Genomic DNA, 23089 nt, shown 5'->3' with positions numbered 1-23089 from the left:
GTTGCCTTCAGATGTCTTCTAAAAGTCAGGTAGTTGTTTATTTCCTTGACATCTGATGGGAGGGCGTTCCACAGGGCGGGTGCCACCACCGAGAAGGCCCTCTGCCTGGTTCCCTGTAACTTTGCTTCTCGCAGGGAGGGGACCGCCAGAAGGCCCTCGGGAGAGGGACCCCGGTGTCCGGGGTGGAGACGCTCCTTCAGGTCTACTGGACTGAGGCCATTTAGGGCTTTAAAGGTCAGTACCAACCCTTTGAATTGTGCCCGGAAACGTCCTGGGAGCCAGTGTAGGTCTTTCAGGACCGCTGTTATGTGGTCTCCACTCCCAGTCCGCAGCCTAACTGCCACTTTCTGGATTAGTTGCAGTTTCCGGGTCCAAGGGAGCCCCACGGAGAGCGCATGGCAGTAGTCCAAGCGAGAGATAACCAGAGCACGCACCACTCTGGCCAGACAGTCTGCAGGCAGGGAGGGTCTCATCCTGCGTCCCAGATGGAGCTGCCCTGGACGCAGAACTGACCTGCGCCTCCATGGACAGCGGTGAGTCCAAAATGACTCCCAGGCTGCGCACCTGGTCCTTCAGGGGCACAGTTGCCCCATTCAGGACCAGGGAGTCCCCCACACCTGCCAGCCCCCTGTCCTCCATAAACAGTCCTTCTGTCTTGTCAGGATTCAACCTCAATCCATTAAATTGCCATCCATCCTTCAATCGCCTCCAGACATTCACACTGGACCTTCACTGGTTCTGATTTAGAAGAGATGGGGGAGAGGATGGAGCCTTGAGACTGGGTCAGAAACGGGCAGAGGAACCAGACGATGGGAGGCGATTCTCCCTTCTGGGTCTGGTTCCCAGAATAGCAAAGCAAAACAGTAAAGATGGAAGGAATTAAGAAGAGGCTGGCAGGCAGCTGGGTCAGACCAGCAACCTGCTCTCTCACAGGGGCCAAATAACCATAGAAACCTAGGAATCGCAGTAGACTGCTCCTGCAGCTGGAGTCTCTGTAAGAACCTGCTCTCGCTGCGGCTGGCCAGATTGTGCCAATGGTCAGGGATGACGGCGGTGGGTGGCCACGGGTCAGATCCTGACCTCCCGCAACCCTGGCATTTGGGACGTTTGGGAACACGGGCGGAGTCGGCTGCCAATCACCCGCAGTCCCCGTTTTGCCAAGCGAAGCTTTTGCCTCTGCGATTCCGTCCGCCGTGAAGCGAAGACTGACAGCTGTCTGATTCAATCGCTGCGCAAGTTCTAGCAGCGGTCCCTTAATTTTAGCAGGCGTTGCCTTAAAGGGGAACGCAAAGGTTCCCTGGGGGAAATGGTTTTATTCCGGATAAGAATTATATTACGAATCGTTAAGCGACAACAACAACCCGCACAAAACAGGAGACTGGATCAAAAGTTCCTAATTTTTCTGGGGTCGCTGCCCGCTCAGTAAACCCACCTCCAGCCCCCCTACCCTATTAAAAAAAATTATTCAGAATTGTTGTTTGCAATGAAGATAATGACGAGCTGAGATACGAGCAGTGGAGGAAAAACGGAAATGATGTTAGGATGGAACATACAAAGGGAAAGGACAAAAAAAATCAGCGCGAGAGAGGTGGGAAATCCAAAAACATATAAGTGAATGATATATTGCATGTAAAGTAAACTTGTTAAAAATCTACTAGAAACTTTCAGAAGACACCTGAAGGCAGCCATGTTTAGGGAAGCTTTTAATGTTTGATGTATTATTTTAATATTTGGTTGGAAGCCACCCAGAGTAGCTGGGGAAGCCCAGCCAGATGGGCGGGGTATAAATAATAAACTATTATTATTCTTATTAATAAAAATCGATAATAATAAAAGCAAGACAATGGTGTCGATAAGGGGCGATTAATTAATTGCACATTTTTTCAAAACTGATGGACTTAAACTGGTGGCACCAGCTTTCCAAAGAGTGATTGGCACCTCAATTTCCCCTCTAGGGATACCCCATGCCCCGCCTTGGGGTTTAAGAACGGGCAGCTGGGTTTGCTTTCTTCCTCATCCCTCCCTGTTCCTTTCTCCTCGCGTGCTGCAGACAGTAGCCCTCTGGTTTTCAAGGGACCAACCTGCGGCTTGCTCCGCCGGGAGCCTGCAAAAGGAGACCGGAGACTGGCTGGCCGTGTTGGCGGCTTGCAGGGAGATGTCGTACTCAGCCCCCGACAGAAAGGTTTGGAAGGAAGTCCCGTTTATCTTCTCAGATACGTTCACCGATTCGTACAGGCAGAGGCAAGGAAGCAGGACAAACGTTAAGTTGTAGCTCACCTCCCCTTGTTCCCGGCTGGGCTTCTGCAACAGAGGAAAGTCAGGGTTATGGGCCAGATATTTTTGCAGCTCATGGCATTTCCATTGCCACAACGTCCCTGCGGGGTGGGCCAGAAATGCAGGATGAAAAACAGGCATGTTTCCATCCTTGCTGAGGCTTTTTATGTTGTTGTTGTTGAGTCGTTTAGTGGTGTCCGCCTCTTTGTGACCCCCTGGACCAGAGCACGCCAGGCACTCCTGTCTCCCACTGCCTCCCTCATGTTAGTCGCTTCGAGAACACTGTCCCACCATCTCGTCCTCTGTCGTCCCCTTCTCCTTGTGTCCTCCATCTTTCCCAACATCAGGGTCTTTTCCAGGGAGTCTTCTCTTCTCATGAGGGGGCCAAAGTCTTGGAGCCTCAGCTTCAGGATCCGTCCTTCAAGTGAGCACTCAGGGCTGATTTCCTTCCGAATGGAGAGGTTGGATCTTCTTGCAGTCCATGGGACTCTCAAGAGTCTCCTCCAGCACCAGAATTCAGAAGCATCCATTCTTCGGCCATCAGCCTTCTTGATGGTCCAGCTCTCACTTCCATACATCACTACTAGGAAAACCAGAGCTTGAACTAGACGGACCTGTTTATGCTAGCCGGATTTAATATGTTTCCCTCGCTGATAGTGAGAGGAAGATATTTCGCTCTCCCAGAACCAGAGCGTCTCTGCAAACGTAAACAGGATCCTGATACTTTGGAGCGTATTTTCTTTTCCTGTGATTTTGGCATTTATGCCAGAAGACAATTATGAGAGGCCTGACCACTCAGTAGGCTGAAATCTACGCTACCAAGGGTTCAGGACCTGCTTTCGGACAGGAACGATCAAATGATTTTAACAGTGGCTGGATTTTTGAGTGCTGTCCATGTAGAAAGACTGGGCCATTATAAAGAGACTGAGTGGTTCTTAATTGATTGGTGATGCGGTAGTGTTGTGTTGTATTATTTATTCAAATTGATTTCCTCTGGAGTTAAAGATCTGACTGGGACAAACCTTGTTAGGCTGAGCTCGTATTTTGCACCACTTGTATACGGTTTCTGTCTGATCATGTGTGGTTTGCTATGCCTAATAAAGGATATTTGATGTTTTTCATCCTGCTGTCATGAGATTGAGGAACGGCTAAGGGAGCTGGGCATGTTTAGCCTGGAGAAGAGGAGGTTAAGGGGTGATATGATAGCCAGGTTCAAATATATCAAAGGATGTCACAAAGAGGAGGGAGAAAGGTTGTTTTCTGCTGCTCCAGAGAAGCGGACACGGAGCAATGGATCCAAACTGCAAGAAAGAAGATTCCACCTAAACATTAGGAAGAACTTCCTGACAGTAAGAGCTGTTGGACAGTGGAATTTGCTGCCAAGGAGTGTGGTGGAGTCTCCTTCTTTGGAGGTCTTGAAGCAGAGGCTTGACAACCATATGTCAGGAGTGCTCTGATGGTGGTGTTTCCTGCTTGGCAGGGGGTTGGACTCGATGGCCCTTGGGGTCTCTTCCAACTCTATGATTCTATGATTCTATGATTGGCTCTTGCTCCCAGTCCATGTAGACAATGTGCCATTTCTCTCTTTTTTGATGGAGTTGCTTGGCAGATCAGGGGAACGCCATGGGTGTAGATTATCTTGAAATCCCCCCATTAAATTCTTGCAGAGAAGCTGGCAAAATGTGCGTTGAACGGCAGATTTGTAGCCAGTTGACTGAGTGAACCCAAAGAGTACAGTTGCCCCCATTCAGGACCAGGGAGTCCCACCCTGTCCCCCCCCCAAAACAGGACTTCTGTCTTGTCAGGATTCAACCTCCATCTGTTAGCCGCCATCCATCCTCCGACCTCCAGACCCCACCTGGAATGCTGTGTCCATTTCTGGGTACCACAATTTAAGAGGGATGCTGAGAAGCTGGAAGGTGGGCAGAGGAGGGAGACTGAGATGGTCAAGGGTCTGGAAACCAAGCCGGATGAGGAACGGTCGAGGGACCTGGGGATGTTTAGTCCAGAAAAGAAGAAGAGGTCAGGGAGCCAGGGGTCAGAAGTGGCCAGCTCCCTGTACCTACCTCCCATTCCAGGGTCACCCTCCTTTGGCCATTTTCCCCAAGAGGCTCTGCGTGGCAACTGAGTTCTGGGCTCTTGAGGAGTTCTGGAAGGGGCAAAACACATTTCATTGGCATCGCCACGTGCTTCTGGGCTCCCTGCTACCCAGGGCCGGATTTTGGTTTGATGCGGCCCTCGGCTCCTGAAGGTAACGGGACCCTTTATATGTCCAGCTGTCTTTTGTCTGCAACAAATGGCCACTGTTTTTTTGTGTTGAATAGATGCTAGATGGCCATTGATGGACTTAACAGATATCTCGAGCCATTTGCACATCACGAAATATGTATTTATCAAAGTCATTGTTGAAGAGAAGTCTCTTAACAGTGAAATATAATTAAGAAATATATTAACAGCGAAATAATTACGAAGCTCTAACTTAAAATGATTTTTGATTCAAGGACTCTATAGGGCATGGGTAGGCAAACTAAGGTCCGGGGGCCGGATCCGGCCCAATCGCCTTCTCAATCCAGCTTGCGGACAGTCCGGGAATCAGCATGCTTTTACATGAGTAGAATGTGTCCTTTTATTGAAAATGCATCTCTGGGTTATTTGTGGGGCATAGGAATTCGTTCATTATTATTATTTTTACAAAATATAGTCTGCCCCCCCCCCAAGGTCTCAGGGACAGTGGACCGGCCCCCTGCTGAAAAAGTTTGCTGACCCATAGTATAGGGGCTCTTGGATAGCCCATAAGGGAAAAGGAGCAGTTTTTTCCCCTTATAACAAGAACATGCAAATATGTCCTCTATTTCCTAAATAGCTCATCGCAAAGATCTGCCTAGTCCAGCCTCACGTTTCTCACATTGCATATTACATCTGGAGATTGCAGAAACGACCAGTTGAAACGTTGTGGAGCCTGAGTTCGCTTGGTTTCCTCTTCCCTCCTCATCCCTCTTTCCTTTTGTGTTGTCTTTGGTTTCCTCCTACCAATAGGGAACCCACTTAAGGACTCTATAGGGGCTCTTGGATACCCCATAAGGGAAAGGGAGCAGTTTTTTCCCTTATAACAGCTGGGTGAAACAGCAAACTCACCGGCCGGAACGAAGACAGACCGGCTCCAGTCGCTCCAGTCGCTGTAGGGACCAGAGGTCCGATATCGGACTTGGACTTCGTACGGAGCGTTCCCTTCCACGGGGCACCTGACTGGGGAAAGCGGCAGAGATAGGAGTCAAACCACAAGCAGAAACCACCTTGCTGTTTATTTTATCCCAGAGATCGAATGCCGAAATGGCAAAACTGACCAGAAAAATCAGAAACCGAGAGGATAAAAACTTTACAAAAGAAGGGGAGGAATTATAAGTTATCTAGGAGACCAATGTAAGCAGATGGAAACATTGGCAGGATTTTGACTCACTTGTAGTGTAAAAATTATTATGGATAATATGGTTTGATACGCATGAAGATGCTATTGTAGATATTTAAAATGGGACCCCACAGAGGGGAAGGGGGGAGATCTCAAGATTCGCAGAATCTCTTTAGACAAATATGTTTTTACTAGTTTGTGTTTAATTGTAAAACCAATTTAAAAAAACCTTAGACGCCTTGAGAGCAGAGTGCGACGAACCAGTTTTGGTAAAAATTACGTTAAATCTGAGTGAATCTGTGGCTGATTTGGTAAAATTTGTTTGTGTTGGTGTTTATTCGTAGCTTTGCATTTGCAAAACCAATGAAAACGATTTCGTAGAAAAACAAAGAAACATAAAACGAAGAAACATAAAATCGAGTCCAAATTGTCCGCCAGCGACATCTTACCTGCGATGGTTTCCCTGTTTTTGTGCTCCTCCTGAGTTTTGCAGCTCCCCTAAAATCGAGACAAGACGAGGCTCAGGAAAAGTGGGGTCTCCGCTGCCCCCCCAGTCCACCCCCTCCAATATTTCTCCGAAGAAAATACGGACATCCTATTCTCCCCGTCCGTAAGTTTCTCCTGAATTTGAAGTTGACGCATTTTCCACCGAAACCAGAATTCTTTTTCTGCTTTGGGACTTACGGATAGACAGTTAGAAAAGGACGGTGGAAGTTTGCTTCAATATACGATGATGGCTGCAAATTAAAACATTCGCAGGAGTAGAATAAATTGAGTACAGTTTGGTTCCCAAATGCCCCAAACCCGGAAGTGAGTGTTCCGGTTTCCGAACGTTTTTTAGAAGCCAAACGTCCGCTGCGGCTATTATTTCTGGGGCGCTTGCACCAATCAGAAGCCATGCCTCGGTTTCCGAACATTTCAGAAGTCAAACGGACTTCCAGATCGGATAAATTTGGTGCTTTTGTTATTGCTGTTTATTTTGCGTTTTGGAGGCTTTTTCGGTTAACTTGTTTTTGTGACTGTGCAGAACCTAGTTCAGCTACTGATGGACTGATTGTGCGACTGCGGAAACGGATAAAAGCCCCCCCTCCAAACGCTGACTTCTGAGTAGACAGTGCCAGGCTCCTTTCACAACCCAGGAATGGACATTCCTTGCTGTTTCCTAAGAAATGGCTGGCAAGGAAAGAATTTAAACCGGATTGGTGACCTTTTCCTTTGAAATTATAGGAAGGGCTGAGGCCCATGAATAATAATAATAGTTTAAAGCTCCCAGGCCCTAAAGAAGCCAGATTATCCTCCCCCAGGGCCAGCGCTTTTTCAGTGGTGGCTCCGACCTGGTGGGCCTGTAAAACAGAGCTATTCCGCCTGGCCTCCAGTTTGAATCAGCCTAACCCTCTATTCCTTTTTCCCTTTCCTTTTCTATGAAGAAACCCTTCTGGGACCCCACATTTAACTCTTCCCTGGTCTCCTTGCTGGCCCTAGCAGGACCAACTTGCAGACAGGTAGCCGTGTTGGTCTGCCATAGTCAAAACAAAAGAAAAATTCCTTCCAGTAGCACCTTAAAGACCAACTAAGTCAGTTCTTGGTATGAGCTTTCGTGTGCATGCACACTTCTTCAGATACACTGAAACAGAAGTTTCCAGACCCTTCTATATAGTGAGAAGGTGGGGAGGGGTATTACTCAGAAGGGTGGTAGGAATGGGTGATAGGCAGATAGCTGTGATGAGCCTGTTGACGACTCTTAACGACTGCAATAGGTCTTACAGGAAAAAGCAAGGGGTGAGAAGGTGAAAAATGGCTTTGTCATGTATAATGAGATAAGAATCCAATGTCTTTGTTCAGACCAGGTCTCTCCATGGTTTTAAGTTTGGTGATAAGTTGCAATTCAACTTATTACCAAAGTTGCAATTCAACTTATTACCAAAGTTGCAATTCAACTTATTACCAAACAGTGACTTCTGTTTCAGTGCATCTGAAGAAGTGTGCATGCACACGAAAGCTCATACCAAGAACTAACTTAGTTGGTCTTTAAGGTGCTGCTGGAAGGAATTTTTTTTTTGTAAGGACCAACTTGGCCAGTGATTATTTGATGTCTACTGACTGGGACCCCTCCCCCAAATGACCCCTGAATTTTAGAATTTTATTGACACTGATGCTGCATTGATGCTGTATTATATGCTGTTTTATGCCGCATTTTAATCAATGTTGTATATTTGCTGTTAGCTGCCCTGAGCCCAGTTTTTAAACTGGGAAGGGTGGGGTATAAAAAAATTATTATTATTATTATTATTATTATTATTATTATTATTATTATTATGCCAGCGTCACCAATTCCTTATTTTTCAGGGCTCTGCAGGTTCTACCCCTGAGCTGTGGCCCCCGATTCACAGGACAGGACGAGCGCCACCCTAAATACGCACCAAGACTGGGGCACCCCCAGATCTGAGTTTCCTGCATGGCAGCGGGTTGGGCTGGATGAACCCCCGGTGTCCCCGACTCTACGATTCTATTATCCACATCATATGCAGGAAGCTTACGTAAGACTTATGTGGGCGTCTGCGTTTAAATTCCCGCTAGGAACCCCCTGATCCCGTTAGATTTGACGCCGTAATCCTGGCTCTGCCGAAGCCCCGGCTGCCATTGGACGCTTGCAAGTCCGGGTTATTTATTTCTCTCTCTCTCACACACACACACACACCCTGTTTATTTTGCAACAGCTGCAGAACAGCTGGCCGGGGGGGGGTTGCGTCACCCTTTGTGCCCTGTGCCCTTTACATAACAGGGAGATTTCAAGCAGCTGTTTGGGGGCGGCATAAGCGAGGCTGCCAATTCCGGATTCCTCAGAGCTCCGCCGTGGAATCGCAGAATTGTTGGGCGGCCAGGGGCACCCCCAGGTCATCCAGCCCAACCCGCTGCAGGGCAGGAATCTTTCACCCAACGAGGGGCACAAACCCACGACCAGGGCCAAATTTAAGTTTGGTGAGGCCCTCAGCTCCTGAAGGTAACAGGATCCAGCTGTCCTTTGTCCACAACAAATTGCCGCTGTTTTTTGTGTTGAATATATGTTATATCAGGCCTACACAAACTCAGCCCTCCAGATGTTTTGGGACTACAGTTCCCATCATCCCTGACCACTGGTCCTGTTAGCTAGGGATGATGGGAGTTGTAGTCCCAAAACATCTGGAGGGCCGAATTTGGGGATGCCTGTACTAGATGGTCATTGATGGACCTCAGAGGTATCTCAAGCCATTTGCGCATGTTGCCCTGCAACCAGTCCATGCAGAATGTCGGCGCCTTATATATAGAAAGGGGCAAACCAGGGATATTTGAGGGAGCAGGCGGGGCCCATGACTTACACCAGAGGAGCCTCCACAACCAGTGGCGTAATGTGGGGGGTGCAGGGGGGCCGGCCGCACCGGGCGCAACATCTGGGGGGGCGCGCTTGCACTTGCAGCTCTCTGCCCCTACTAAAATCCATGGGTTAGGGGGCGCAAATTACTTGCTTTGCCCCGGGTGCTGACAACCTACGCTACACCACTGTCCACAACACAAAACACTGTTGCTGGATGTAGGTTTTATTTCATTTGTTTGTTATCTAATATTTTATATGTACATCCAAGTTTTTTTCCATTTAATTTTTGGGGGCCCCCAAGAGAGTGGGGCCCTAACTAGAGCTTGTTTAGCTTACATGTAAACCTGGCACTGGATCTGAGAGCCTCCTGCTCTGCTGACTGAGAGAGGCCCTTCCATCTTGGCCTTGCGCAATATTGTTTTGGGGGACAGGAGGTGGGCAGATGTGGGGGACTCCCTGGTCCTGAATGGAGTCACTGCACCATCGAAGGACCAGGTGCGCAGCCTGGGGGTCATTCTGGACTCCCAGCTGTCCATGGAGGCGCAGGTCAGTTCTGTGTCCAGGACGGCTCCATCTGGTACGCAGGATGAGACCCTCCCTGCCCGCAGACTGTCTGGCCAGAGTGGTGCATGCTCTGGGTATCTCCCGCTTGGACTACTGCCATGCGCTCTCCAATGGGGCTACCTTGGAAGGTGACCCGGAAACAACAACTAATCCAGAATGCGGCAGCTAGACTGGGGACTGGGAGTGGAGACCGTATAACACGAGTCCTGAAAGACCTACATTGGCTCCCAGGACGTTTCCAGGCACAATTCAAAGTGTTGGTGCTGACCTTGAAAGCCCTAAAAGGCCCAGTAGACCTGAAGGAGTGTCTCCACCCCGGACACCGGGGTCCCTCTCCTGAGGGCCTTCTGGCAGTTCCCTCCCTGAGAGAAGTGAAGTTACAGGGAACCAGGCAGAGGGCCTTCTCAGTGGTGGCGCCCGCCCTGTGGAACTCCCTCCCATCAGATGTCAAGGAAATAAACAACTATCCGACTTTTAGAAGAAATCTGAGGGCAGCCCTATTTAGGGAAGTTTTTGATGACTGATGTTTTTAAGGTTCTGTTGTGAGCCGCCCAGAGTGGCTGGGTAAATCCAGCCAAATGGGTAGTGTATAAATAATTATAATATTATTATTCTTCTATCCCAGAACCCAAATTTAAAGACACCCTCTCCTTGGCTTCTGGTCTTGACGGCCAACTTACCGCGGTCCAGTTGGCGTGCGCTGCTGTCCGCATCCTGACCTGCTTCTCCCGGGAGGAAGGGCAGCAGTTGTGGACTTCGGACCACGTTAGGGTCATGTGGCTTCTTGACCTTGAAAAGTTGATTTCTGTGGGTGCTTCGAGCCTGACTGCAATGAGAGGGTGGAGGCTGGGAGAAAAAGCTCCTAGAATCACAGAATTGTTGGAAGGGACCCCTAAAGTCATCTAGTCCAACCCTCTGCCATGCCAAAATGGTCAACCCGTGGTCGCCCATCCAAATTCCGGTGGTCGAAGTCACGGGTTCGAGTCCTGCAGAAAAGAAGCTCGCTCCCTCTCCCGTAGCTGTCAACTTACAGATTTGAAAATAAGGGACCAGCAGCCTCAGAAATAAGGGACCAGCAGCCAAAATAAGGGATTTTCCAAGGGGCACAGGCATGTTCGACTTCTGAGCCCCTCCGACCCAAAGGCAGAAAGCCCAGCCAGCAGCCAAACGAAGCCTCAAGCGGTGGTTCCCACAGCGCAGCAACCCGGCAAAGGGGATGCAGCAAGGGAAACCACCGTCACCTCTCCGCTGGGAAGCGCTGAGCAAAGGCGAGTCCCCAGGCAACGCGGCCAATTTGATTGGCACAAGCTCCACCCCTCAGTTGTTCTTAGACTCCTTATTGGGTGTGCAACGCAGCCAAGCAACACAGTTGGAGCCTCCCTCCTCCCTGGCCGGCCGGGAGGGAGGGAGAGGAGCTGCTTCCTTTGAAACCCGGGAATTTTAAGGGACATCATCAAGAAGGGACATCAGTGGGACACGGCCCTGGGATAAGGGACTGTCCCACCAAATAAGGGACGGTTGACAGCTATGCTCATATCTCCTCTTTTGCATGCTTTATATACCCACCTCATAGAAACATAGGAATGTCGATTGGGAAGGGACCCCCAAAGTCATCTATCCCACCCCGCTTGCTGTTTCCAGCCTACCGGCTTGGTTGATCACCAAGGTGAGGTTGTTCGACCTCAGAGGAGGAAGGACTTCGCCAACCCGGCTCTCCACCCAGACAGTGACCTTCACCCCCATGTAGACGTGGTTCCGATCCAAAAGCAGGGAGGTGGTGTTCCCGGTCTCGAAAGTGGCGTGCCTTTCGTCAGGTGGGTGGTCAGGGTACCTGCGGGGAAAGAGCGCGGATCTTTGACCAGCCAGAAAACAGGAAAGGGAAAAGAGCACGTGTCGGCAGCCTGAGAAAGGCAGAAATCCAACCGGTGAAGCTATAATTCCTAATCAGGGTGGATAAAAATTATTTTTAAAAAATATTTTTTGTTAAATTTAAACTGGATTTTTTAAAATTTAAATCGGATTTTTAAAATAAAATGCTTTCGGAGGGAAAATCTTTCTAAAGATTTTCTATTTAAGTTACATTATAGTCCAAAGGCTATTCATCAGAAAATAAGGATGTGTTTTAAGTTTTTCATGTGCGCTAAAAAAATTGTTTAACCACATCAGTTAACAAACATGGATACATATGTTATAACATTGTTGTTTTAGTTAAATAAATTGTTGCAATTGTTATTAAGGAAACGATTATTTCCCCCCTTCCAATAAAGTGCTCCAATGCTCCGCTCTCCAAATTCCCCCTAGATTACTTGCCCCTTGTCCCCCTTTACTCACCAAAGATGGAGGGTGTAGCTGGCCCCAATCCGGCCCTCGGCCTCCCAGCTGCATGTGGGGCGACACTCTTCTGTCCCGCAGCAGCAGGCCTTGAAGCAGTTCAGATTTCGGGGGGCTCCCTCGTCACCTGGGCAGCGCAAAAGAGATCCACGTTTCTCCCCTGAAAAGAGGGACTTCCTATTCCATCCCCTCCAACGTTTCTCCCCTGAAAATAGGGACTTCCTATTCCATCCCCTCCAACGTTTCTCCCCTGAAAAGAGGGACGTCCTATTCCATCCCCTCCAACGTTTCTCCCCTGAAAATAGGGACTTCCTATTCCATCCCCTCCAACGTTTCTCCCCTGAAAATAGGGACTTCCTATTCCATCCCCTCCAACGTTTCTCCCCTGAAAAGAGGGACGTCCTCTTCCATCCCCTCCAACATTTCTCCCCTGAAAATAGGGACGTCCTCTTCCATCCCCTCCAACGTTTCTCCCCTGAAAATAGGGACGTCCTCTTCCATCCCCTCCAACGTTTCTCCCCTGAAAATAGGGACATCCTAAGGAAAAGTGGGACATTGCAGGATCACATCAGAAACCGGGATGGCTTCTGTAAATCCAGGACTGGAAAATGAGGATATTGGGAGGGTTTGCGATTCAGCAAGGTGAATCTTCTTCCTCTTCTTCCTCGAATTTATATACTGCCCCCTATACCTGGGGGTCTCAGGGCAGTTCACAGAATAAAATCAAGATATAGAAACCACAAAATACCTAATGAAAATAAAGACGACAGCCCAATAGGCCCTGCCACACAAAAACCACTTTTTAAAAAGGCAGGGGATATAAACCTTGCCCCCTTCTGAGATAATCCTGTGTGGTTCACGAGAGAGTTTATGTGGCGCAGAACCTGCCGCCTCCCTGTTTCTGTGCGCAATTTCCTTTACGCTGACTTCAGGGGGAAAAGCACCACTTCCTCGACTCTCTGTTGTTCTCCTGACCTAATTACTTGCAAAAATGCGCGCAGCCGAGGTGCAAAATGGAATTTATTGCGTTGGGAAATTTTTCTGTTTGTAACATGCATTATTGTTTTGTTATACTGTTGATTGGCCATATTCTAATCAATAAAGCATTAAAAGTGAGGGGGGAAGAAGGAAGAAATTTCTGAACCGTCTCCCAGGGCAGCCCCACATATAATGCATTGCAGTAGTCTAACTTGGAGGTTTCCAGAGCATAAATTCCAGAACTTAGGCTCCCCCTGTCCAGATAATGGCCACCGGCCGAAGCAAATGGAAAGCAATTTATATTTGGGTTTTTTTATGGTTTATCTGCCCAGTTCAAAATTTCTGCAAACTGCTTAGCGGTTGGTTGCTTCGCCTTTTCTTAAACAACCCGCCGGCATTTAGATTCTTGCTTGGTAAATAAAATGCAGAATGGGTTGCAAGATTTTTATGAGCGGAATCGTGGGCGTGTCGACGGGCGAAATGAGTAATTTGAGATGTTTTTATGGGAAGTGATTCATAAATATAATTATGGTAACGAAATTAATGACTAAGGGTAGCCTTTTCCTTCAAAGGCCATTTTTTCCCTTCGATTCTCGACCGTGCAGCCTGCTATGTAGGTTGTCGAGTTTGCGTGACCCCTACACACACACACACACACACACACACACACACACATTTATCACAATAATGCCATTTCCCCCAAGTTTCCAGCTTCCTAATGAATAACCAAATTAACCCAACTTTCAGACACAGGTGTGAGGATTAGGGTTATAACTTCTTAACTTTCCCCCCCAAAAAAGAAACACAATTTTCTTATCTGCAGCAACAACAACAACAGCTCACCCCAAAAGGAAAAGTTGGATTCACTTTACTGCTCATAAGTATTCACACTTTAAAAAACTTTATGGAACTTTTCCAGCTGTCCAAAGCTTCCTAAAATGGCCGAGAACGTTCTAGATTAGAAGAACCCAAATACAGGAAAAGACGCAGTTCAGAGGATGTGGGAACTTTCTGGTGCAAGTCAAACTGCAACTTTGATTTTATTCTAAGCAATAAGAAGTGATGGACAATGTACAAATCGTGGCGCAAGGATTAGAAAATGCACAAGCGCCATTTCTCCTGTACATGCCAGGCATATGACAAAAATACATTATACAGTTCCCTAGAGGGAAATCGATTTGATGATTTCAGGCTGACCTTTTCTCTGAAAACTTGAACGCGACAGATCATTTGTTTGTTTTTAGGTAAAAGTTCATCTAACTAAGCTCCAGGAACAGGAGTGAAAAAAAGTTATAAGCCTAGTAAGGAATCCCCTCTGCCAGAGCACTGGGGCAATTGGTAGAGCCTCCATATGCCAGGCGAGCAGACGAGGCGATAACGAGGCTTTCAAGTTTCACCAGTGCTTGTGAAATACCAACACGGAGGAAGTCATTTTATTCAGGTTTTTAAAAAAAAAAATAATCAACAACTAAAAACCCACAAATTTCTCCAAAACTGTAGCTGTAAGAACACAGGAAGAGGCCTGTACCCGAATCAGGCCAGCCAGATGCCTCAATGGGAAACCGGCAAGAAGGATTCGAACACAGAGCCCTCCTGTGGTTTCCAGCAAGCAGAATTCAGAAGCATCGCTGAGGCAAAGCCAGAGCTGCCCTGGCTAGGAGTGATCAATAGCCCTCGGCAAATTTGCCTAATCTTCTGGTGGCCATTGCTGCTTACTGTGGTAGGGAGTTCCACAGTTTAACAGTGTGCTGAAACCGACAGAGGGCATTCCCAGGAATTTGCCTTTTGCCCTGGACCTCACCCGGTCTTCCAACCTGGTCTAGCTTCCCTTATTATCCCCTCCAACATTTCTCCCCTGAAAAGAGGGACGTCCTATTCCGTCCCCTCCAACCTTTCTCCCCTGAAAATAGGGACGTCCTATTCCATCCCCCCCAACATTTCTCCTCTGAAAATAGGGACATCCTATTCCATCCCCTCCAACATTTCTCCTCTGAAAATAGGGACGTCCTATTCCATCCCCTCCAACATTTCTCCTCTGAAAATAGGGACGTCCTATTCCATCCCCTCCAACATTTCTCCTCTGAAAATTTGTTGTTGTTTAGTCGTTTAGTCGTGTCCGACTCTTCGTGACCCCATGGACCAGAGAACGCCAGGCACCTCTGTCCTCTACTGCCTCCCGCAGTTTGGTCAAACTCATGCTGGTAGCCTCGAAAACACTATCCAACCATCTCGTCCTCTGTCGCCCCCTTCTCCTTGTGCCCTCCATCTTTCCCAACATCAGGGTCTTCTCCAGGGAGTCTTCTCTTCTCATGAGGTGGCCAAAGTACTGGAGCCTCAGCTTCACAATCTGTCCTTCCAGTGAGCACTCAGGTTTGATTTCCTTCAGTATGGAGAGGTTGGATCTTCTTGCAGTCCATGGGACTCTCAAGAGTCTCCTCCAGCACCATAATTCAAAAGCATCAATTCTTCGGCGATCAGCCTTCTTTATGGTCCAGCTCTCACTTCCATACATCACTACTGGGAAAACCATAGCTTTAACTATACGAACCTTTGTTGGCAAGGTGATGTCTCTACTTCTCAAGATGCTGTCTAGGCCTGTCATTGCCCTTCTCCCAAGAAGCAGGCGTCTTTTAATTTCGTGGCTGCTGTCACCATCTGCAGTGATCATTGAGCCCAAGAAAGTAAAATCTCTCACTACCTCCATTTCTTCCCCTTCTATTTGCCAGGAGGTGATGGGACCAGTGGCCATGATCTTCGTTTTTTTGATGATGAGCTTCAGACCATATTTTGCACTCTCCTCTTTCACCCTCATTAAAAGGTTCTTTATTTCCTCCTCACTTTCTGCCATCAAGGTTGTGTCATCTGCATATCTGAGGTTGTTGATATTTCTTCCGGCAATCTTAATTCCGGCTAGGGATTCATCCAGCCCGGCCTTTCGCATGATGAATTCTGCATATAAGTTAAATAAGCAGGGAGACAAAATACAGCCTTGTTGTACTCCTTTCCCAATTTTGAACCAATCAGTTGTTCCATATCCAGTTCTAACTGTAGCTTCTTGTCCCACATAGAGATTTCTCAGGAGACAGATGAGGTGATCTGGCATTCCCATTTCTTTAAGAACTTGCCATAGTTTGCCGTGGTCGACACAGTCAAAGGCTTTTGCATAGTCAATGAAGCAGAAGTAGATGTCTTTCTGGAACTCTCTAGCTTTCTCCATAATCCAGCACATGTTTGCAATTTGGTCTCTGGTTCCTCTGCCTCTTCTAAATCCAGCTTGCACTTCTGGGAGTTCTCGGTCCACATACTGCTTGAGCCTGCCTTGTAGAATTTTAAGCATAACCTTGCTAGCGTGTGAAATGAGTGCAATTGTGCGGTAGTTGGAGCATTCTTTGGCACTGCCCTTCTTTGGGATTGGGATGTAGACTGATCTTCTCCAATCTTCTGGCCACTGCTGAGTTTTCCAAACTTGCTGGCATATTGAGTGTAGCACCTTAACAGCATCATCTTTTAAAATTTTAAATAGTTCAGCTGGAATACCGTCACTTCCACTGGCCTTGTTATTTGCAGTGCTTTCTAAGGCCCATTTGACTTCACTCTCCAGGATGTCTGGCTCAAGGTCAGCAACCACACTACCTGGGGTATACGGGACATCCATTTCTTTCTGGTATAATTCCTCTGTGTATTCTTGCCACCTCTTCTTGATGTCTTCTGCTTCTGTTAGGTCCTTTCCACTTTTGTCCTTTATTATGGAAATCTTTGTACGAAATGTTCCTTTCATATCTCCAATTTTCTTGAACAGATCTCTGGTTCTTCCCATTCTATTGCTTTCCTCTATTTCTTTGCATTGCTCGTTTAAGAAGGTCTTCTTGTCTCTCCTTGCAATTCTTTGGAAATCTGCATTCAATTTCCTGTATCTTTCACCATCTCCCTCACATTTTGCTTGCCTTCTCTCCCCCGCTATTTGTAAGGCCTCATTGGACAGCCACTTTGCTTTCTTGCATTTCCTTTTCATTGGGATGGTTTTCGTTGCTGCCTCCTGTATAATGTTACGAGCCTCCATCCATAGTTCTTCAGGCACTCTGTCCACCAAATCTAAATCCTTAAACCTGTTCCTCACTTCCACTGTGTATTCATAAGGGATTTGACTTAGATTGTATCTTACCGGCCCAGTGGTTTTTCCTACTTTCTTCAGTTTAAGCTTGAATTTTGCTATAAGAAGCTGATGATCTGAGCCACAGTCAGCTCCAGGTCTTGTTTTTGCTGACTGTATAGAGCTTCTCCATCTTTGGCTGCAGAGAATATAATCAATCTGATTTCGATGCTGCCCATCTGGTGATGTCCATGTGTAGAGTCGTCTCTTGTGTTGTTGGAAAAGCGTGTTTGTGATGACCAGCTTGTTCTCTTGACAGAACTCTATTAGCCTTTGCCCTGCTTCGTTTTGATCTCCAAGGCCAAACTTGCCAGTTGTTCCTTTTATCTCTTGACTCCCTACTTTAGCATTCCAATCCCCTATGATGAGAAGAACATCCTTCTTTGGTGTCACTTCTATAAGGTGTTGTAAGTCTTCATAGAATTGGTCAATTTCAGTTTCTTCAGCACCAGTAGTTGGTGCATAAACTTGGATTACTGTGATGTTAAAAGGTCTGCCTTGGATTCGTATCGAGATCATTCTATCATTTTTGAGATTGCATCCCAGTACAGCCTTCGCCACTCTTTTGTTGACTATGAGGGCCACTCCATTTCTTTTACGGGTTTCTTGCCCACAGTAGTAGATATGATGGTCATCCGAACTGAATTCACCCATTCCCGTCCATTTTAGTTCACTGATGCCCAGGATGTCAATATTTATTCTTGCCATCTCATTTTTGACCACCTCCAACTTACCCAGGTTCATGGTTCTTACATTCCAGGTTCCTATGCAATATTTTTCTTTACAGCATTGGACTTTCCTTTCGCTTCCAGGCATATCCGCAACTGAGCGTCCTTTCGGCTTTGGCCCAGCCGCTTCCTCAGGTCTGGATCTACTTGTACTTGCCCTCCGCTCTTCCCCAGTAGCATGTTGGACGCCTTCCGACCTGAGGGGCTCATCTTCCAGCGTCATAACTTTTATATGCCTGTTGTCTTTGTCCATGGAGTTTTCTTGGCAGGGATACTGGAGTGGCTTGCCGGTTCCTCCTCCAGGTGGATCACGTTTGGTCAAAACTCTCCACTATGACCTGTTCATCTTGGGTGCCCTGCTCGGCATAGTTCATAGCTTCTCTGAGTTCTTCAAGCCCCTTCGCCACGGCAAGGCAGTGATCCATGAAGGGGCCTCTGAAAATAGGGACGTCCTATTCCGTCCCCTCCAACCTTTCTCCCCTGAAAAGAGGGACGTCCTATTCCATCCCCTCCAACATTTCTCCTCTGAAAATAGGGACGTCCTATTCCATCCCCCCCAACATTTCTCCTCTGAAAATAGGGACGTCCTATTCCATCCCCTCCAACATTTCTCCTCTGAAAATAGGGACGTCCTATTCCATCCCCTCCAACATTTCTCCTCTGAAAATAGGGACGTCCTATTCCGTCCCCTCCAACCTTTCTCCCCTGAAAAGAGGGACGTCCTATTCCATCCCCTCCAACATTTCTCCTCTGAAAATAGGGACGTCCTATTCCATCCCCTCCAACATTTCTCCCCTGAAAATAGGGACGTCCTATTCCATCCCCTCCAACGTTTCTCCCCTGAAAATAGGGACGTCCTATTCCATCCCCTCCAACGTTTCTCCCCTGAAAATAGGGACATCCTATTCCATCCCCTCCAACATTTCTCCCCTGAAAATAGAGACGTCCTATTCCATCCCCTCCAACGTTTCCAGAGGTCCTGAGAGAGGAAATCTCACGGTCGCCGCAACCCTGATTTCAGTCTCTCTGGCAAATCAGCCACAGATTTACCGGTCGATCCCAATCTCCTCTCTGGCCGTCGCTGATTTAGAAACTGTGGCAGGAAACACCTTATCGTGTCTTCCTGGGCAGGGATGATAACTTACCGCCTGACCCCCACGCCACAGCGAACCACAGGGCCACGGCCACCAGCCATGGGTGCTTGGGGGGGCCCCTTCCTCTCCAAAGGGCCCTTGGGTGCAGCATCTCTCCAGGGGGCCTGACACAGATGCAGGGCTCTGATCGGCAGCCTCTCCTGCAAGGGGAACCCAAAGTCACTTTAGGGATGGAGAAGCCTTGCTTTTTGGAGTCCCCCTCCTCTGTTTCACTTTCCTTTCCAGATCTCACCTCTCTCTCTCCCCCCCCCCAGCACCCAGATTGCGCCGACGCTGCAAAAGTGGCGCCTGAGGCGGTGCAGAAATGAGTTTTTCCCGCAAGGGCCGGGCCAGGGGCTTCTGGGAAACCCGCAAGCGGGGCAAGGGGAAAGAAAAACGAAAAATGAAAGAAAGCTCTGTGGTGTGGTTTTCGTTCAAGGAGGGGGCACAGACAATCTTAGAGCTCGAGGGGAGAGGGGGAACCTGGATTTAAATATATATACCGTACTTTTCTGTGTATAAGACTAGGTGTTTTTATGCAACTACCATGTCAAAAGTTGGGGGTGAGGACAGCAGGCTTTTGAGACACGTGCGAGTGGCGTTGTCGGTGTGGCGGGTGAGCGATTTCAGGGGGCAATCCTGCCCAAGAACAGCTCAACAACTTTGGGGGATTTCCTCCCCGTTTCCTTAATTTTGAGTCCCCTGCTGGTCTTATACACCAGGTGTGTGTGTGTGTGCTATACACGGGAAAATACGGTATATATCGATTTATTCGTTTGGTTTTCCAGATTAAAATTTTTCAGTATTTAGCACCATACAAATATTTAGTACAAGACAAGAAGCAGGGAGTATTGGGATTGTAAAGTAAGGGAAGGCAAAGGCTTTCTGGGAAATGGTATGTATAATGAGCTAAAGAAAATGTTTAAAAATACTTTTGTGAAAAAACCAGAAGCCTTTTTATAGTGGGTGGAGAGATACAAGTTTGTGTGTCATATATACCTGGTCGTATCCCCCCTGGCCCTGATTTTAAAAATAAAATTATACTAATAACAGAAGATCGGCTCTGGCTGATTCCTCCAGCCCAGGTTTGGATAGACTGGATAGACTGCGCTTGAAGCTTGAGGCTTGAATGAACCACTAGGACTTACAGCCACGTATACCAAGCATTTATTTTTAAAAGGGAAAAAGGCAGCGTCTTTCCACAAAAGCAAAGAGATCGTGTTCCTTTTTCGGGGGGGGGGGGGAAGAAGGGTACCTGGGTGGCTGTTCTCCCCCGGTGCTCCTCTCCTCTCGAGAAAGTCGAAAACAGAACGCAGGAAAGGAATCGACTCAACTCCTACCTTCTCGTACGAAGCAAGAGAGAGACTTCCTCCGAGCCGGACGCCCCAACTCTCGCCGAGCGAAAACCACATCCCTCTTCGAAATGTTATCTGCCTCGCATCCAGGCCTCAGCTTCTTCTGGGCGGCGGCTCCTGCCTCCCTGAGACAGTGCCGTGCAGTGGTTAGAGCACCGGATGAGGATCTGGGAGAGCAGGGTTCGAATCGCCCACCACCACCACCACCATCATTCTTTATTGAATTTCTTCTTCTTTGGCAATCCTTCGTAGCCGAGTAAGATTGTCTTCCATAAACACAGTTTTAACAATGAGTCCGTAAGGGACTGTGGAGGCCAATTCTGGATCCCCACGTCCTTCCACAGTGGGGACATTGGTGGGAGTTGATCCCAGTGAGGGTTTGCCAAGCGTGCCTTCCTCTTAGCACGTTTCTCCCTCTTGTCCTGAGTTCGAGTGTCTTCAAAGCCCAGGACACCTTTGGGAAAGGCTGTTTTCCAACTGGAGTGCTCGCAGGCCAGTGTTTCCCAGTTGTCAGTGTTTATACTACATTTTTAAAGATTTGCTTTGAGAAAGTCTTTAAACCAGGGGTCGGCAAACTTTTTCAGCAGGGGGCCGGTCCACTGTCCCTCAGACCATGTGGGGGGGCCGGACTATATTTTGGAAAAAAAATAATGAACAAATTCCTATGCCCCACAAATAACCCAGAGATGCATTTTAAATAAAAGGACACATTCTACTCATGGAAAAACACACTGATTCCTGAACTGTGCACAGGCTGGATTGAGAAGGCAATTGGGCCGGATCCGGCCCCCGGGTCTCACGTTTGCCTACCCATGCTTTAAAGTAGGCATGTCCAAAGTCCGTTTTGGGGGCCTAATCCGGCCCACTGTCCGATTTAATCCGGCCCCCGTGGCAGTCTATGTATATGTCCTGGGGTAAAATCCTAAAGAAAGTTCAACAACTTTGGTTGGCCCTCACACATGTTCACTTCATCAAATCTTTGAAAAAGGTTTGGGCACCCCTACTTTAAACCAACATTCCTGCACATTTCTGAAACATGGACCACTTACAAACACCATCTTCATCTCCTCAGAAGATTCCATCAATGGGGTCTCTGAAAATTTTACATATCACTTGGGAAGACAGGTGAACTAAGGCCAGTGTACTGGAAGAAGCAAAGATCACCAGTGTTGAAGTGATGATCTTCAACATCAACTTTGTTGGACTGGTCATGTTGTGTGGATGCCTGATGATCGTCTTCCAAAGCAGCTACCCTATTCCGAACTTAAAAATGGAAAGCGTAATGCTGGTGGTCAACAAAAGAGGTTCAAAGACTCTCTCAAGGTAAATCTAAAAAAATGGAGTATAAGCCTTCTGGAAAACAATGTCCCCGCTGTGGAAGGATGTGTGGGTCCGGAATTGGCCTCCACAGTCACTTATGGACTCACTGTTAAGACGGTGTTTATGGAAGACAATCTTACTCGGCTGGGAGGGATTGAGGAAGAGGAAGAAGAAGAAGAAGAAGAAGAAGAAGAAGAAGAAGAAGAAGAAGAAGAAGAAGAAGAAGAAGAAGAAGAAGAAGAGGAAGAGTACTGTGTCCAGTTCTGGGCACCACAGTTCAAGAAGGACCCTGACAAACTGGAACGTGTCCAGAGGAGGGCAACCCAAATGGTCAAAGGCCTGGAAACGATGCCTTATGAGGAACGGCTAAGGGAGCTGGGCATGTTTAGCCTGGAGAAGAGGAGGTTAAGGGGTGATATGATAGCCATGTTCAAAGATATAAAAGGATGTCACATAGAGGAGGGAGAAAGGTTGTTTTCTGCTGCTCCAGAGAAGCGGACACGGAGCAATGGATCCAAACTACAAGAAAGAAGATTCCACCTAAACATTAGGAAGAACTTCCTGACAGTAAGAGCTGTTCGACAGTGGAATTTGCTGCCCAGGAGTGTGGTGGAGTCTCCTTCTTTGGAGGTCTTGAAGCAGAGGCTTGACAACCATATGTCAGGAGTGCTCTGGTGGTGTTTCCTGCTTGGCAGGGGGTTGGACTCGATGGCCCTTGGGGTCTCTTCCAACTCTATGATTCTATGAGTCTAAGAAGAAGAAGAGGAGGAAGAAGAAGAAGAGGAGGATGAAGAGGAAGAAGAAGAAGAGGAAGAAGAGGAAGAAGAAGAAGAAGAGGAGGAGGAGGATGAAGAGGAAGAAGAGGAGGAAGAGGATGAAGATGAAGAAGAAGAGGAAGAAGAAGAGGAAGAAAAGGAAGAAGAAGCAAGCTAAAGTCAGTCCAGTAGGTGCCCTCGCCCACTTGGCAGCACCCATCCCTTCCCGGGACCCCCACCGCCTCCCTCCCCCCTTCTTGGAGTCCAGTGCTGGTAGGCGGGGGGAGTGGTGACTCTCTGCTGGGACACCCTGTCCCCTTCCTTCCTCCCTCCCTTCCTTCCGGGGGCTGTTTCCCCCCCCCCGGCCATCGGGTGCTGCCTGGCAATGTCTCTCCCGGGTGACTCACCCACCCACCCGGCGAGGGGGGGGCCTTGAGCATCACTGGGGCTCTTTGTTCCTCTCTGCAGGGCACGAAGGGGGCCTGTTTGTCCTGTCTCTGGCCCCCACCCGGGAGGATCAAAGAGGCCTTTTTCTCCTCTCACCAGGCCTGGGGGCGTCCCCCCCCTCCCTGAAAGAAAGAGGCCTTCCTTGGCCAGGCCCCCTGCTTTGAGGCTCGTTTGGGACCTTAATTTACTATTTATGGGGTGGGGGGCACATTCTGTTCCTTCTGGGGGGCAACCTATCCCCTTTAGTCGCCCCCTCCCCACCTTGCCCTCAGCCCTCACCTGCGGCTCCGGGAAGC

General features: G+C 48.1%; 1 protein-coding gene across 3 annotated transcripts in view; it reads right to left on the bottom strand.

Moving 5' to 3' along the window:
• IL12RB1 (interleukin 12 receptor subunit beta 1) overlaps positions 1-23089 on the bottom strand; it is a 32339-nt gene that overhangs the window by 8983 nt on the left and 267 nt on the right. Inside the window, exons 2-10 of one of the 3 annotated variants that reach the window (XM_081895551.1) lie at positions 20172-20396; positions 18929-19077; positions 11928-12054; positions 11243-11427; positions 10277-10422; positions 6130-6178; positions 5410-5520; positions 4341-4423; positions 2082-2301 (exon numbers count right to left, since the gene is read on the bottom strand). In XM_081895551.1, coding sequence (XP_081751677.1) covers positions 2082-2301; positions 4341-4423; positions 5410-5520; positions 6130-6178; positions 10277-10422; positions 11243-11427; positions 11928-12054; positions 18929-19028 — 1021 coding nt within the window. In that variant the 5' untranslated portion in view covers positions 19029-19077; positions 20172-20396. Of the gene's footprint in view, positions 1-2081; positions 2302-4340; positions 4424-5409; positions 5521-6129; positions 6179-10276; positions 10423-11242; positions 11428-11927; positions 12055-18928; positions 19078-20171; positions 20759-23089 lie in introns of those variants that run through there. The other 2 variants (XM_081895552.1, XM_081895553.1) reach the window with 2 other exon arrangements.

This window comes from Podarcis melisellensis (genome assembly GCF_964234715.1).
Source record: "Podarcis melisellensis genome assembly, chromosome: 18".
In the NCBI taxonomy this organism is placed as follows: Eukaryota; Metazoa; Chordata; class Lepidosauria; order Squamata; family Lacertidae; genus Podarcis; species Podarcis melisellensis.
The sequence above is the reverse complement of the archived record's forward strand: the minus strand, read 5'-3'. Positions and strand labels throughout refer to the sequence as shown.